General features: G+C 38.4%; 2 protein-coding genes across 2 annotated transcripts; both read left to right on the forward strand.

The window, feature by feature from the left end:
* The first annotated feature begins 860 nt into the window (after nt 1-860).
* On the forward strand, nt 861-6,659 carry LOC121512505 (5-hydroxytryptamine receptor 3A-like). The gene is made up of 9 exons (XM_041791803.1): nt 861-915; nt 2,372-2,532; nt 2,641-2,685; nt 4,171-4,277; nt 4,486-4,655; nt 4,766-4,926; nt 5,724-5,934; nt 6,008-6,217; nt 6,388-6,659. The coding sequence occupies exons 1-9, from the start codon at nt 861-863 to the stop codon at nt 6,657-6,659; spliced, it is 1,392 nt and encodes a 463-aa protein (XP_041647737.1).
* Nucleotides 6,660-7,892: 1,233 nt separating this feature from the next.
* LOC121512235 (5-hydroxytryptamine receptor 3A-like) lies at nt 7,893-14,381 on the forward strand. The gene is made up of 9 exons (XM_041791405.1): nt 7,893-7,897; nt 10,079-10,226; nt 10,356-10,400; nt 10,501-10,610; nt 10,824-10,993; nt 11,211-11,371; nt 12,201-12,411; nt 13,786-14,079; nt 14,167-14,381. Exons 1-9 carry the CDS (start codon nt 7,893-7,895, stop codon nt 14,379-14,381), a joined length of 1,359 nt encoding a protein of 452 aa, XP_041647339.1.
* Nucleotides 14,382-15,408: the final 1,027 nt, after the last annotated feature.

The raw sequence follows: 15,408 nt of genomic DNA on the forward strand, positions 1-15,408 counted from the left end.
GCAAAAGAGGGGGAAAGAGTATTGTGAGGAGGAGAAAGGGAAGTTAGGTTAATGAAGGAAATTATTAGAGACTGAGGAAAAATTGAAGGAATCACTAACAAAATGATGATTGAAAAGTAAAATAAAGGGTTTTTTTTTACTCATAATCTCTCATTAAATTTGTTATGGTGGGTTCTAAGGATAAAGAAGTTGTGTCTTAAAGAGCCTCTATTGTGTTTTTTGATTTACAGTTCAGCAAACGTTCCCCAAGTGACAAATTTCTGCATAATTCAACAAAGCTTTTAGCCCACAGTGCTCCACCCTGAAGGTGAACAACAGAGTAATACTTGCCCAGTGTCTTTAAAGGTCTTCTGTTTGCTTTTTTTCCCCTCAAGTAAACAAAGTAGAGCGCAGGACCTCTCTGAACTAAATAGCACTCACGCAAAAAACTTTGCAAAATTAAATTTATATTTATGATGAAAAATAACCAATTTCTTACACTTAAAGTTTGGAAAACTGCTGAACGTAATATCTCAGGGAACTTCACTTTGTTTTAATCAGCATGTGTTTAATTTTCTATTCATTTTCCATTGCTTTGGCTGTTGTGTTGTGTCTTAATTACAAACTAAGCCACTGCCTTTAATGTTTGCAAAATGCAAAAGTAAATGGGATGAACAAGTCAAAAAGAAATTTCAAAAACATCCCAGTAGCAGACATCCTTGTTTGTCAAGTTTCTCTTACATTTTCAGCATTGTTTGGACACTTGTGCAAATAATTCTGAAAGAAAACGTGTAGATTGGTTTGGCCAACCAGACAAAAGATACACAACTTGTTTAACTGTACAAGTTTAGCTTCTTTTTGTTGGAGCCGACACTAGCAAGATGACAGAGGTAAAGAGAACGGGGCTGGTCTTCATCTGTTTGTTACTGATTCGAGGTAAGAAATAAAACTATTTAAATGCCTTCGGAATTACTAACTAGAAAATTAGAATAAATTAGTATGAATATGCTAATCTTGTTAAACTTTAACTTTTGCTGTTATTTAGAGGTTATCTGGTTTGCTGGGGACAAAATATCTTTGAGAGACCATCTTTATAACTACAAAAGCACTCAGAGAGCGCAGACCTCCGCCATTAGCCCTATCTCCCAATAGTGAAGAATCCTATTAAAAATTCCTGGATTGGTGATCTGGATCACGCCCAAAATCTAATCAGTTCTTACTTATATCATTTGTGATATTCCCATATAATTTCAAATCAAATCCATCCATAATTTTTGGAGTTATGTTGCTAACAAAGTAACAAACCATGCCGATCACGTAACCTCCTTGTCAGTCGTTTCACTCTCCTTAGACAGTTTTCCCATGAGTGTATAAGAGATGTGGATGTGCACTTGTGGTGTTGACAATATTAAATACCACAATGCATGGTGATACAGGCGTTAATGATCCCGCTTCGATGCAGAAGCCGCTCATAACCAATGTAGACGGACACTGCTTTAGAATTTTTCCCCAACCAACCATAAATACTCAAATATCGACCTGTTTCCCTTCCAAACAGGGCTGCTTTCAATGAATTTCAACAGTAGTCTATTTTAAATAGCACAGCTTTTCCTGTCCATGCAGTACAAGCAGTCTCATGTGATGCTTCTCTACAAATTAACTGCTATATTAAGACTATGGTGGCCCATCATCCTGGAAATACACTGTACTAAAAAGACGACAGTGAAAAAAACATTTTATGAGGATGGATGGACTATTTTTTGTTTGTTGCCCCTACAACAACTAGTTTTAAGAGTTTTAAACCAGCATGTCTCATGTATTTCCATACCATTGTGATCGTTAAATACAGTAATGTTACACATGAAAATGAGACAAAACACGTGTGGAGCAGACATACCATACAATGACATGGAAAGTAAATGACTTACTAGCCCCATATGATCGATTCAACAGCATCCTAACACAGGGAAACACTAACAATGTGACAACAATGTTCCCTTAAAGTTACATTAGAGTTCAAATTTGACCCATGTGCAGTCACATATATATATAGTCAGTCAAGATGCACAGCTCTGATGTGTGCCCTTATTTGAACCAGCAGAGGGCACTATCTGCTTTGGGCATTTTGTTTTGGATGTAAGTAGCTGAAAAAGAGAGGCATACAGACATGGCAGAAGCAACATTCATTCATAATGCAAGCACAATGGTGTGATTCATATCCCATCATGATAAGTACATCCAGAAAAAAACTCTTCTTAATGGGCTTATTCTCTCCTATACTCTGTGTATAGGATGCATTTCATTTAACCCTTTGAAAAATATTTTTGAAAAGTAACCTGTGTTTTGTTTTGGGATCATAAACTTTGATTCTGTTGTCTGTGTTTGACCTCAGGTCTTGTTGCAGAATTGAACTGCAGCAGCCCGACACCTGAGGGCTTGCTTGAAGCACTTGAGAAAGAATTATTTCCCAGAAAGCTGCTGCGACCTGTAAAAGGATTTTCAGAAACACTTGAAGTAACCATCGACATAACGCTGGTGGGGATTTTAGATGTGGTGAGTCCATGAGTGAGGCATGGCTTTTTGAACAAAAACATGCATGACAGTGTCAACTGAGCATAAGTGAACCTATAATAACTTGTGATAATAAACATTTTTTCCCAGAATGAAAAAGCCCAGTCCCTGACAATATTCCTATGGCAAACCCTGGTAAGCTTTCAGACCACAGAATTTACAAATACAAGGCTGCTTTCTCACCTGCAGCTTAGCTGCTTTGTTCTAGTTTAGATAGTAAAATGATATGTGGTTCCTTTATTCCCTTTGGGCTTTTTTTGTTCCCACTGCAATTTTACAAAGATGGAAAAAGTACATACAATCATAGGCTGCCCTTATGCTTTTGCACCACAAACACCTTCGGCTGAATACGTTAACAAATGCCATGTGTAGTTGTCACATTTTGCTTAGATGGCTCCTTACATTAGCTAGCTAACCTACAGATAAAATGAATCAAGATTGGACTTACAGCAGCAAGGAAGTCAGATATCTCATCTACATTTGGGCTTATCAAAACATTACACAGATGTTTAGCACCAGTTAAAACATGTCTTTTGATTGTTTCCAATTATTATGGGATTGCTCCAGCCAAGTATAAGTTCAATATAGTGTCATGTGTATTCCCTTTGTTCAGAGGCACAATAAAAGTAGAGAAGTTAAATGAGTTAGCTGGAGTTCCACCTAAATGATTTAAGACGAAAGGTCGAAATTGCCCATGTAAATACAAAGCCACCAGCTTGAAGGTGCACCTAGCTCAAAGGAGAATGGCACTTTAATTGGTTTGATTCAAATTGAGACCAAAACATATTGTATGTACAGTCCTGTGCATACGTTTTAGGCATGTAGGGTGCTAAGGATTCATTACAGGGTCAAATGTGCCACAACCCAGGGCTGGAGAGGGGGTGAAGAGTGGCCAAGAGCAAATTTGACACATGCAAAAACATGTATTGCTTGGTAGCCAAGGTCAAGCTCAACAGCATCTCTTTTGTCAGCGCCTTTTTGGGCCCTTGGGACATCTGCTTTGCAAGGTTAGCCTTTACAGGCCTTACTTCAACTTCAAACTTTGGGCCAAACGTGACTTCAGATTCTGCACAGTAATGTACAATATATCCAATTAACTTAATCCAGATCCTTTTACCTTGCACATCATTTTGGGCCAAGATTGCGTGCTGTATAACTAGCAAAATGTAGCTGGACATATATCCTAAAACACTATGTGCCACAGACTTTTAACAGTAGGCTTTCACTGTCAAAATGAGGCCATAAATCTAAACAGGCTTACCTAAAAATGTGCTGTCAAATTCTGAAATACAACACAATAAGGCAAGCGTCAACTCTTCTATATTACTCGTAAGAGTGTCAAAGGACACAACACTTTAGACAAAATGAAGACAAGGGTCAAAACAACTTCTAGAAGCAAATCCAACAGAGTGTGTAGCAAAGAATCATGCTCCATGACTATTTCAAGGGTTTTTCCATTTTTATTGGTAGCGTTGTCATTTGTTGTTTGCTTTTCTTAGGTTTAACTGACCATATGTAGATTTTAGGAAAGAACAGGCATATCCTAAAGTATCCAGTGACACTGTTAAAATTGGCATTTTCTATGCTAAGCATCACATGGCTATTATTTGTTGACTGTAGGAGTGGAAAATAGCAGGGCTAAGCTGGGATGTGGAAAAATGTGGAACTAAAAGGGTCTCTATTCCACGTGAAAACCTCTGGGTCCCTGATATCCTCATCACAGAGTTGTAAGTTAAAAAGGAAGTTCTGTTGTTCATTAATATGTTCAAGTCTTCATAGGAAATCATGGTTTTTATACATAGGGTGTGGGCTGGTTTGTCTTTTGGACTGATTTCCATGAACCTGCCTTAATTTTAAAAATACTGCAAACATCTTGGGCTGAATCTTTTTGCATGTTTTTGTGTCTTTTTTAAATTCTCTCCCATTCCTTTCCAGCATGGATGAAGACGTCTCTCCCCAAACATCCTACGTCTACTTGTCCAACACAGGTCACGTTCATGACGATAAGCCAGTCAGAGTTGTCAGCTCCTGCCGATTAGTCATCTACACTTTCCCCTTTGATATTCAAAACTGCTCCTTGACTTTTCAACCCTACCTGCACTTTGGTAAGGCAGCCACAAGGAGCAGACATTTCTCAACTTAATCTACCTACAGGAGGGTTGTACACAAATGGCACCTGTGATTAATATCCTTTTTTTCCCATATTTTGTTCCAGCTGAAGACATAAAGGTGACGGCAGAACGTTCAGCTGCAGATATCCTGGAGGAGTCTAAAAGAGTGTTGAAGACAAAAGGGGAGTGGGAGCTTGTCGATATCAAATCAGGATCCAGTACCCTGGAGATAACTGAAGGAGGCTTTTCTGAGATCAAATTCTTTGTAAGCACTATAAGCTACTGAATTTTTATTCAATACACACAACATAAACCAGTAGTGATCTTTGTTGCTCAATGCTAAATCAGTTCTGATTCCTGTAAGAAACCATGTGTATATGGTATGTGTGATAAATCGAAGACATTTTCCAGTCACTCAACCAATCTAAACTGCATAGTGTCAATTAATACCAAATATCACAAGAAGAGCTGGTCTAGACCATTCTCTTTGATATAATGTTAAAACCTAACCTAGGTAATTTGCCCTGGAATTTAAACTCAAGGCAGGGGATTAACAACGCACGGATGTCCTGCGCCATTATTACATATTAGCAGGGTCCCTTGGTAAAACTAATCCTGTGCAAATAGAGCTCTTGTGTGGAGTTGTAGATGTGTTTTGAGGTCCTGAAACAATCAGAAAATGTATTCATACTCATCACGGCTGTTTTGTGTCCCTCTCTCTACCTGGGTTATCCATCGCTGCAGCCTCCTCTCTCTTATTCCCTGTGCTCCCATTTCATGAGTGCTATGTCAGTGTCAGGGTGCATGCCCTTGAGGTCAGGTCAGAGTGTCAAACTAGACAGAAAACGCAAAAAAAAAAAAATCATACATGTCAGTCTTGACCAGTGTCTTTGTATTGATTATGCCTCACAACAAGACAATTTGCATTTTTGACCAAGGACAAAGCCTTGCAGAACCCCAGAGGTCGGAGATGCCACTAAAAAAGCTCTAGCAACTATGAGGGAAATTCTGTTAAAAGTCTTGCAACAACTTTGAGACTATGTCATTCTGTCTCACTGAAAGATCATCCTAAGACGCAGACCGATCCTCTACGTGGTCAATCTCCTGATCCCAAGCAGCTTCCTTATCACAGTGGATGTCTTCAGCTTTTTCCTGCCTCCTCATAGTGTTGACCGTGGCGCCTTCAAGATGACCCTCATCCTGGGCTACACAGTTTTCTTGCTAATCATGAACGACCTGCTGCCTGTCACAGGAGAAACTACCCCTCTCATCAGTGAGTGATGCCTTTATTTGAAGTCTGAATATATATTTCCTTATTTATTTCCAATTTTTATTGTTTCCTGCAGATGTTTTATTCTCCCTCAGCCTTGCTTTGATGGTGGCCAGCTTGTTGGAGACTATCTTAATCACAAATCTGCAGTTCAGCTCAACACAGTACAGCGCAGTGCCCAGGTGGCTCAGCATACTCGTGTTGCAGTATCTAGCAAGGATTGTTTGTGTCCCTCCAAAGAAGAAAAGCAACAGAGTCACTGTTTCTCTACACCCACCTAATAAAGGTATGATAACATTATTGTCATTTTCTTTTTCCACTACTGACATACCGAATCACATTTAGTCTGTAAGCTCAAAATAGCTAGTAAAAAAAAGCCTTAAAATTCAATCCTTCAGTCTTTAACTTGGAAATGATAAAAAATAATCCTCTAATCTTGACATTTCTTGTACCCAGTAATAGATTCAAGCACCCTCTCTGCCAGTGACCTTCAGTTAGAGGTGGAGAAACCACCTCCAGACCCTGCTCTGGATGAGCTGAGGAAGCTAAGCAGAGATCTCACGGCCATCAGAGTCCAGGTCGACAAACAGGTCGAGGGGAGTAGCTCTTCACAGGAATGGCTAATGATCGGGATCGTCATTGATCGTCTGCTGTTTGGCTTGTACATTGTCTTTATCTCAGCAAGCTTTGCTAGTATCATATCGATCTGGATCTGGAATAATGCCTAAGATGACTAACCAGGAAGTAAATTACACAATCCCTCTTCTGTACTGACCACTCGAAAAAGTTAGAGCAGTTTGCAGCACAGATACTAAAAAAGTGTTTGCAGGCCTAAACACAGACAGTGCACAGTGTCCACCCGCTCTCCTGCTCAGTATGACGCACATAGAGATGGAAAAAATACACGTCTATTGTACTCAAGTAAAAGTAAAAAAGTGTTTCATTGTAAGTTTACTTTAAGTTTTAAATACTGAGTAGAGTTGAGGAGTTGTAAAATATGATCTTTCCTTATTGGCATGAACAACAACAACAAGGTTGTTCAGGTAAAGTCAGACCTCTATAATAGGGTAAAATTCACAGCTAATGGACACTGTTAATTAAACCAATATGTAGTAAAATTGAACACTTTACAGGTGTTTTTATTGGTCCACACTACATGTAGTTGTTAGATGTTTTACAGTATGACAGACCTGCAATAACTCTTGAAAATCTGTGGCAAGTAGGGTTTCCTCTGGTAAGCAGAGAGTCAACCTTATAGTAAGGCAATGCATACTGATGAAGAATATGCACTATGCATCCTTGAGAAACACCTAAAGACACAGGTGAGAACTCATTGGATAACTTCACTCATGGTGCAAATGTGCTTCATATCAAAAACATCAAATTTCAAATCTTTAAACAAAGTAACTGAACTTTGACTTGCAAACGTGCAAAATCTGGCACTTTTTCCACCTCTGCTGCTGATAAAGAAAGTCACTAAAGGAGATACAGGGAAAGGGATAAACAGAAGATGGACAGGTGTATGCATGAAGAGAGAGGAGGGTGGGGGTGGAGGGTTAGAGCAAGATGAGCTTATCTAAGATTTCATTTTGAGGAGAAAAAAACAAACAAAGCAGAAATGGTATTGGTATATTGATACAAAAATAACCCAGTGAATACAATAATACCCTTCTTTATATATACCTGGAACATACAGAAATTTAATACATGAAGTTGGGATTTGCAACAAGCAAAAAAACATCAATGGTCATTTCTTGATGCATCTTTCTAGGTTAGTTACTTTAGTTGAAAGACATAAGGTCACATAGTAGTAGTATTTTGTATAAATTCCTTATTAATTACTTATTTGTAGCTCATAATTATGCATTGCAAATGTATATCTCAGGTTAATTTACAAAATGAAATAAAACCTTGTAATTATTGTTATAATTTGAGGTATACTCTGATTTTGTGAGAGTAACATGAGGTGAAAAGGGCGTTGTGTAGTCTGCTGAAAGCCTCATGTTGGCCCAAGGTAGCCCAACTTGTTTGTAATTTTCTGTTATTTTCAGACATTCTGGCTTCAAATTCTACATTTGATTTAATTTATGGAAACAAAATAAATTGGAGTTAGAGTTTAAATGCCTTTCAATATGTTCAACTAACAGCTTCATTGTATGCACCTATTTTTTTCTTGTATTTTTCTTATTTTGCCTCGTCAATGTCAGTCTATTTGACTTACTAGTAAACATGACTCAGTCACTGAATAAATTGTTATTATTTTCAGCACTCTTTGGTCAAAGTCTTTAGATTTGATTTAGAGTTTTAGGAAGATTATTAGCCGTGAATCTGAAATACCTTGGAAAAACAAGTATTTTGAAATGTCCTTTATTCACTGGTAAACCACAGATACACAGTAATCAGTAAATACTTTATGTTCACCAGTGAGTCACAAGTTAATAATAAAGCACAAGACAATGAGCACATGGCTGCACAACTCTGGAGAAAGAAACAGTCCTCAACTCCCAAGGGTGGAGGTGTTAAAAAATAAAATGGATGAGTTGTTATCGGAGGTGTTCAACAACAAGTTCTATGTGGTCTGTCTGTTTTTATGATCCTTTTGTATAAATCTGTATTCGTATGCATTTCATATCCATTTATTTGAATCTGTTCACAAGGAATAAATGTCATTAAAAATCCTGGCCTTGAGCTTTGTTAAAAAAAGCCCTTTCTTTAAAGTTTAATCAGTGGATTGTCTTTAAAGGAAGTGAATTTAGACATGTCTGCATGAAAAGAATCCAACTTTTTTAATGTGTAGACATACATTGTTTGTGTTTGTGTGCAATCATGTTTTAATTATTGTATTTGTTTTGTTATGGAGCAAAAGGGTCAAAATTGTTCATTTATTTGCATAATTAGAATTTGTTATTCAGTAAAAATTTAATTCAAATGGGGAGCTACTTAAAGACTTTGTCTTATAACTTTGGTTTGGTTATTTTTGTTCAATAGCAGGTTTATGTGGTGTTTGTTGTTAAAGTGACGGTGAGTCTCCAAAGAATTCACTGAAGTCCATTCAGTGCCCTATTAAGAGGCAGAAAGGTGTGCATGTGCATGTACCCAGCCAGCAGGAAGTGTCTTTCCTCTCTACACTGCCTGTCTGACTGTTGTGGAAAAGATTTGTTTTCTCAAAGGCACTCATGATGAGTCCTTCTCAGCAGAGAAGCAGCATCATCTCAGGTTTATTCCTAATCTCAGGTAAACTTTTTTTTTTACTTCTTTAGTATTAGCTATGTAATAATTTTATTATACAAACTGATGAGTGTTAAACTCCACAGCTGAAATGCTTTTCCAATGTTTCTTATGTTAACATGTTGATGTTAATCCTTTCTGATCAAGGTTTAAATCTTCCTCATAAAGTTTTTACAAAGTATGAAAGATTTCAACCTAAATTCTAAGGTCATATTCATTTATTTATTATCAGACTATTTACAAGTGACTCTAACTTTTGTGTGTCACTGGCATCAAGCCAAAACCTCCAAAAATTAACACTTTCAAGGGTATTAAAAAGTACCGTATTTACAATTGACTTTAACACTGAATATTGATAGTTAACATCTTTTTACACTTTTCATTAGTTTAAAATCTGTAAAACCCACTGACAGATGTAGAGGGTGACCAATAGCACTAATTCAAGAAAATAAAAATAAAATCATGAAATATGGAGATATGAGGTTTTGGCCTGGCAACAGTGATGTGCAGGTGTATAAATAGAAAAATATCTTTTGTAATTGTATATATCTAGTTTAATTAACTGATATTAAATTGACTATTTTCTGGCTCAAATCTCTCTGTTATCCCTCTGGTGCTTTAATGATCCAAGGGCCACTATGGCTGATAGATTTGAGAAATGTACAGTACCTCTAAATGAACAAAAATGTGTAGCTGGCTGTTAACCCTCAATAAAGGCAGTAACATCAGCTAAAAATGGACTGTACATATTTACAGCAAACTTATTCTGACATACCTAGCATGTTAAGACACAAAGTTTTGATTTCACTTTACAGTGACTTTACATTTTTTTTTTAAATCGTTGAGGAAAATGACAACTTCGATTTAATGAAAGTATCAGTAAAGTAATATTTTTCCTTTCAGTGTCTCTTTGTCACAGTAAACTCTCCTGTGAAGAAGGACACAGTGGTCCGACCTATGAGTCCATGCAGGATGTTTTTGACCTGAAACCCTTCAGACCAGCAGTGAATCTCAGCAATCCCACCATAGCTAACATCTCCTTCACCTTGTACGCTGTCCTCGGCGTGGTAAGTTTATCAATAAGCCTTTGTCATATTCAGAGCACCTGAATCAATATCCACTCCCTATTTACATTTAAGTTTAAGAATTAGTAACGAACTTGACGTAAGGTTTGTCTTATGTTTACGGTATTTCAGAATGAAAAAACTCAAATACTTACTACCTTCTTGTGGCTGAGACTGGTAAGTACAGCAGGTAAACTAAATTAAACTGCTATAAAAAAACTGTCATAAAATGGCAAGGAAGCAGATACATTTAAAATTCTCCGTTTAATGATGGCAGTATTGGCACCATGAGTTTCTGGTTTGGGAACCTGATGAGTGTGATGGCGTCACCAGGATTTCCCTCCCTGTGAAGCAGCTCTGGTCTCCAGACATCATTGTGTATGAGTTGTAAGTTCTAAGGTTGTTCTTACTTTTTCTTTTTGAAGGTTTACTGAGGGTTTTGTGCACAAACTAAAAGATAGATTTTATGCAATCTGAAAAGCAGGAAAAATTTGGAAAGATAATCATTAAGCTGCAGCCATTCACACTGATGACTTCTTTTAACACCCTCTCAATCTATTTCTCTGTTACTGTGTTTCTACTCACTTTATCCCTTCGTAGTGTGGATGATGATGTTTCCCAAGCATGCCCTTACGTCTACGTGAATCACACAGGTCATATCCGCTGGGACAGGATGCTTCGACTCGTCTCGGCGTGCAACCTGGAGATCTTCAGTTTTCCTTTTGATGTGCAGAACTGCACATTTACATTTGGCTCCTACATGCACACCAGTAAGAAAGAGCATCTTAACATCATGCATATGCACTTTCAGTTTATAAGGAGTCCAAAACGTTTTTAAAAGACAAGGGAACTATAGTAATATGAATTTTTCTAACAATAAATCTGGTGGTATATTCATTAGCTTGTGTATTTAGGACAGCCTGGATTGTACCAGAGAAGAGTCGTTTATCTCTTATATATATATATATTTTTTTTTTAAATCTACAGTAAGGGATGTGAGAGTGAGTCCAGCTCTGACATTTACCGAGATGTCTAGAAATTCAAAGCGTTACCTGGAGGCCAGTGGAGAGTGGGAGCTGGTGGACATACTGGGGGAGAGTTCCATCCTCAAGTTTGGGATTGATGAGTGGGACATCATCACCTTTTGGGTGAGGAAAAAGCACTGATATTATCGAATCATAATACTACTGTAAATATACACTGAGCAATCAAACAGCAGCTGCAACAACATGAGAATATTACCACTGCCATTTTGTAGTGTAAATAAGCTGCAGTAGCTTAGCACAAAGACAAGAAATAGGAGGAAAACAGCTAGTCTTGCTCTGAGCTAAGAAACAAAGTTTGCCTCTCAACACATCTTAAGCTCACAAATCAACATGCAATTTGTCTAATCTGTTAAATAGACAAAGTACATCTCTGTCATAGAATAAGCTAACATGCTGCCTGGTTTAGCCTTAAGTAAGTCAGTAAATAAGAGGGTAGTGGTTGTCTTGGCACCACTACATCAGGGCAGTCCCCTCCTCTCTAGGCTGTTCCATGCCCACAGCCCTGTAGGGGTCAGACCTACACAATGGTGTTAAAGTCTGTGTTGCCACTTGGGGTCTAGCCCTGAGGTGCTCCAGTCCTGAGGGTCTATGTTTAGTGCCAAACAGAAGACTAAGAGATTCAGATACTAACACTGAGCAGATGTTTGTCAGAAATGTTGTTCAAACAAGAGCCAAAAGAAAAGAAATTATTCAAATATGTTAGAAAACTGCATTTCCTAAGTTCTAATGTGTCAATGTCAAAAAGAAAAAAAAACACATTCCTAAAATATGACTTCATCACAGAAAATGCATGTTGATAGCACTAAAAATCTTATTTACAACAAGATAGTGGATTAACTTCTATGATAAAAAGTAACATTGCATGATTTTGATAAATTATCATCCCTGATGGTCTTATGATAAATGTAGTGACTGTCTGCCTCTGCACCAGGTGGTTATAAAACGACGCCCAGTGCTGTATGTGGTCAACCTGCTGATCCCCAGCTCCTTCCTCATGCTCATCGACATCCTCTCCTTCTACCTACCCCCACACAGCGTGGACCGCGCCTCCTTCAAGATGACCCTCATCCTGGGTTACACCGTCTTCCTGCTCATTATGAACGATCTGCTGCCCAGCACAGCAAATGGCACGCCCATTATAGGTCAGATAAAAGAGACATAAACTAAGTATCAAATTTAAATGGTTGTAGGCTTGAGTATCACATCAAATGTGGTAATAATATGTGGTGTAAGTAAAATACATGTACTGGTCTATGTGAAACAAAATTTATTTTCTTACACCTACATAACATTTCAAACACTCCATTTCTGCCATGGGCTGGATGGTCTGAACTCTTACTGATTTTTAGTAGTGGTGAACGATTGGCTGGTTGGCTGGCATTAGAATCAGCCCATTTTCAGCCTCTTCTGCCATCATCAGTGACCGGACGGTCCTCATAGATATAGCCAGTTCTACTCTCATGTCAGACTTTCCATATGAGTTACCAACTCAGCTTTACTCGACTGGTTTTCCTCCTCAGTGTAGGCAGGGTCATTATAGCAGTGTCGTCTAACAACAACAGGACGGTGAGGGAATATTGTGCCTGGTTCTTTTTGCCACAGTAGGGTCTCAATTTATGTTCCTAAGATGGTTGCAGGTAGTGAGACAGAATACAGGAGACTTTTGGGAAGCTGTGCAGAAGTGCAAATCTGATGATGAGAGGGGTTCATTTCCATGTTGGATATCCTGCTTGTGATGCTAGTGACAATAATCTGAGAGTATTGGCAGTGCCTTGGAAGTCCCATTTCACATCAGCTTACCAGATGGGTAACATAAAAACCTGTTAGGTGCAATCCCTGATGGAAAATTTTGAAAATGAGAGTCAAAATGAAAGTCAAAGTTTATTACATTTAGGCTGCTACATGAGGGAAAAACACAAAAAAAGCATTTTTGCACTCCCTACGAATGTGATCATTTCTCTTTCCTACTGCCCTCATATGCAGGACTTATAGTAATATCCAAGTTTCTACCATTCCATTTTAACTTATTGGGATATTTCAGTATTTTTAAAGTGGGGTTGTATTAGGTACTTGACAATAGTAGAGGCATAAGCCTCATTTCAGTGAGCATTGTTGCCCCTTTGAACAGGAAACCCTTGAGGAAGCTAGGCCATACAGAGCCACATACAGTTGCACTGCGTCATTTAGCCAGGTGAGGGTAAAAATGGCCCAAGAAACAACATTTTTGAAGCATTTCATTTTTTCACCTGCTAAGCCTCTGTGTTTGGCACTGCTTTGCAATGCAAGCTTCATCTGCTGGCTATGTGCTCTTCCACCTCGTCTTCATCAACTATCTGGGTTTGCAGGCTTCATCAGAAACAAGCTAAACTAAAACTGGTTCATAAAGTAAAATCATTTCACTGATTGTGGCTTGTCTTGTTAACAGAAGAATAAAGCAACTGCCAAAAACCTATTTGGATGAAAAATTTCTATTCAGTTGTCTACACTTCAACATCTCAATCTCTCTTTCAATCTAGGAATATATTTCTCAGTGTGTCTGGCCCTGATGGTCATCAGTCTACTGGAGACGGTCATCATCACCAATGTCCTCCATCACAACTCTATGAAGTATCGGGAGGTTCCAAACTGGGTGAGGGTGGTTGTCCTCAAACACATCGCTAACCTCATTTGCTATCGTTGGCCAGAAGACGCCCACCCCCCGGCTACGCCACAGAAAGATAATCCTGACGGCTCAAGCAGCAGCACTTCGGGGCCTTGGATCATCCAGCCAGCCAATCAGACACCTGTACAGCATCCAACCAGCAACGGAGGTATCAAAACATAGATAAGAGATCAAATTATTGCTTTTACTCCTCTCTCTAAACTCGTCTCTTAGAAGCTGTCATCCCTGATTCCAGGTACAGCTGCTCTACCTGAACTGCAGCAGATCTGCCAGTACCTGGGTGACCTCCGAGCTCACCTGACCTCACTGCAGAAGGAGAGTGAGCTGCAGGACCAGTGGTGCCACGTGGGTTATGTCCTTGACTTCCTGCTCTTCCGCATCTATCTTCTCCTCATCTCCTGCTACGCCCTAGTGATCATCTCCATGTGGTGTATCTGGATCAGTCAGTAGTTTCGTTACATGATTCTCATGTCAATAAGGGCAGGGCGGACAATTCACATGGTAGTTAAAACATCATAAAAAGCTATTTGTACAACAAAGCCTCTGTCACAACGTCTATCAGTTGTTTCTGTAGAGTCACGAAACAGTTTTAGTCACGAAGAGGTCCTTGCATTCAGTTTCCAGAGATGGACAAAAAAGTAAATTCAGATGCACAGTTAAGACAAAGAAACATGGAAAGAAAATCATGTTGCTTGTAATCATGAGTTGAGTTATATCTCCTGGTTCAGTAAGTTCATGATCTCCATCTGAAAGCAACTGGAACAGACATCAGTTTGTAGAACTTTAGACTTTTCATGCTTCCACTGGTTGAACCATGGAGAATAAACTGAAGCTTCTTCAGCCACACATCTCTGATGTTGTTTAAAACTACCAAATGTCTTTTAAAGTGTCTTCAGTTGTTGAAATTGGCAGAAATAGATAGACGATAACTCTTTAATCCATATTAATAATATACATCTATGTAGCTCCTTCTGTATAGTTTCTTCTCAGTTCTTTTAAATAAATGTATTTTAAAGCTATTGAAAAGCATTTGTTTTCCACTAGGCAAATAGTATGTGGGACTATTATTTCTTTCAGCAGTGCCTCAGTGTCAAACCAAGGGCTGTTTTTCAAAGTCTTATTTCCACCCTGTAATCTGCACTGTAAATAACAGTAAGCTGTTTTAGTGTATGATCATTACACAAATTCAAACACAGGTTACAGTCCACAACCTGGTGACATGCTAACCTACATTTCTTTGACACGATTATTTTTGTGTTGACATGACAGTTCTATGTTAGCGAGAAAAGTTACGCTCTGTGTAGAATTAAGAAATAAAGCTGCTCATTACAATAATACTTATTCTCTAGCCATCAATAACACACTTGCTTTGTCCAAAATGTCACCCTTTTCACTAAAGCACTTCACAGTTAATTCATTGTTTATATAGGTTTCTGAGTTCTGAGTGAGCATTGTTGTACCCTATCTAGGGCACTCA

Source organism: Cheilinus undulatus, linkage group 7 (genome assembly GCF_018320785.1).
Source record: "Cheilinus undulatus linkage group 7, ASM1832078v1, whole genome shotgun sequence".
In the NCBI taxonomy this organism is placed as follows: domain Eukaryota; kingdom Metazoa; phylum Chordata; class Actinopteri; order Labriformes; family Labridae; genus Cheilinus; species Cheilinus undulatus.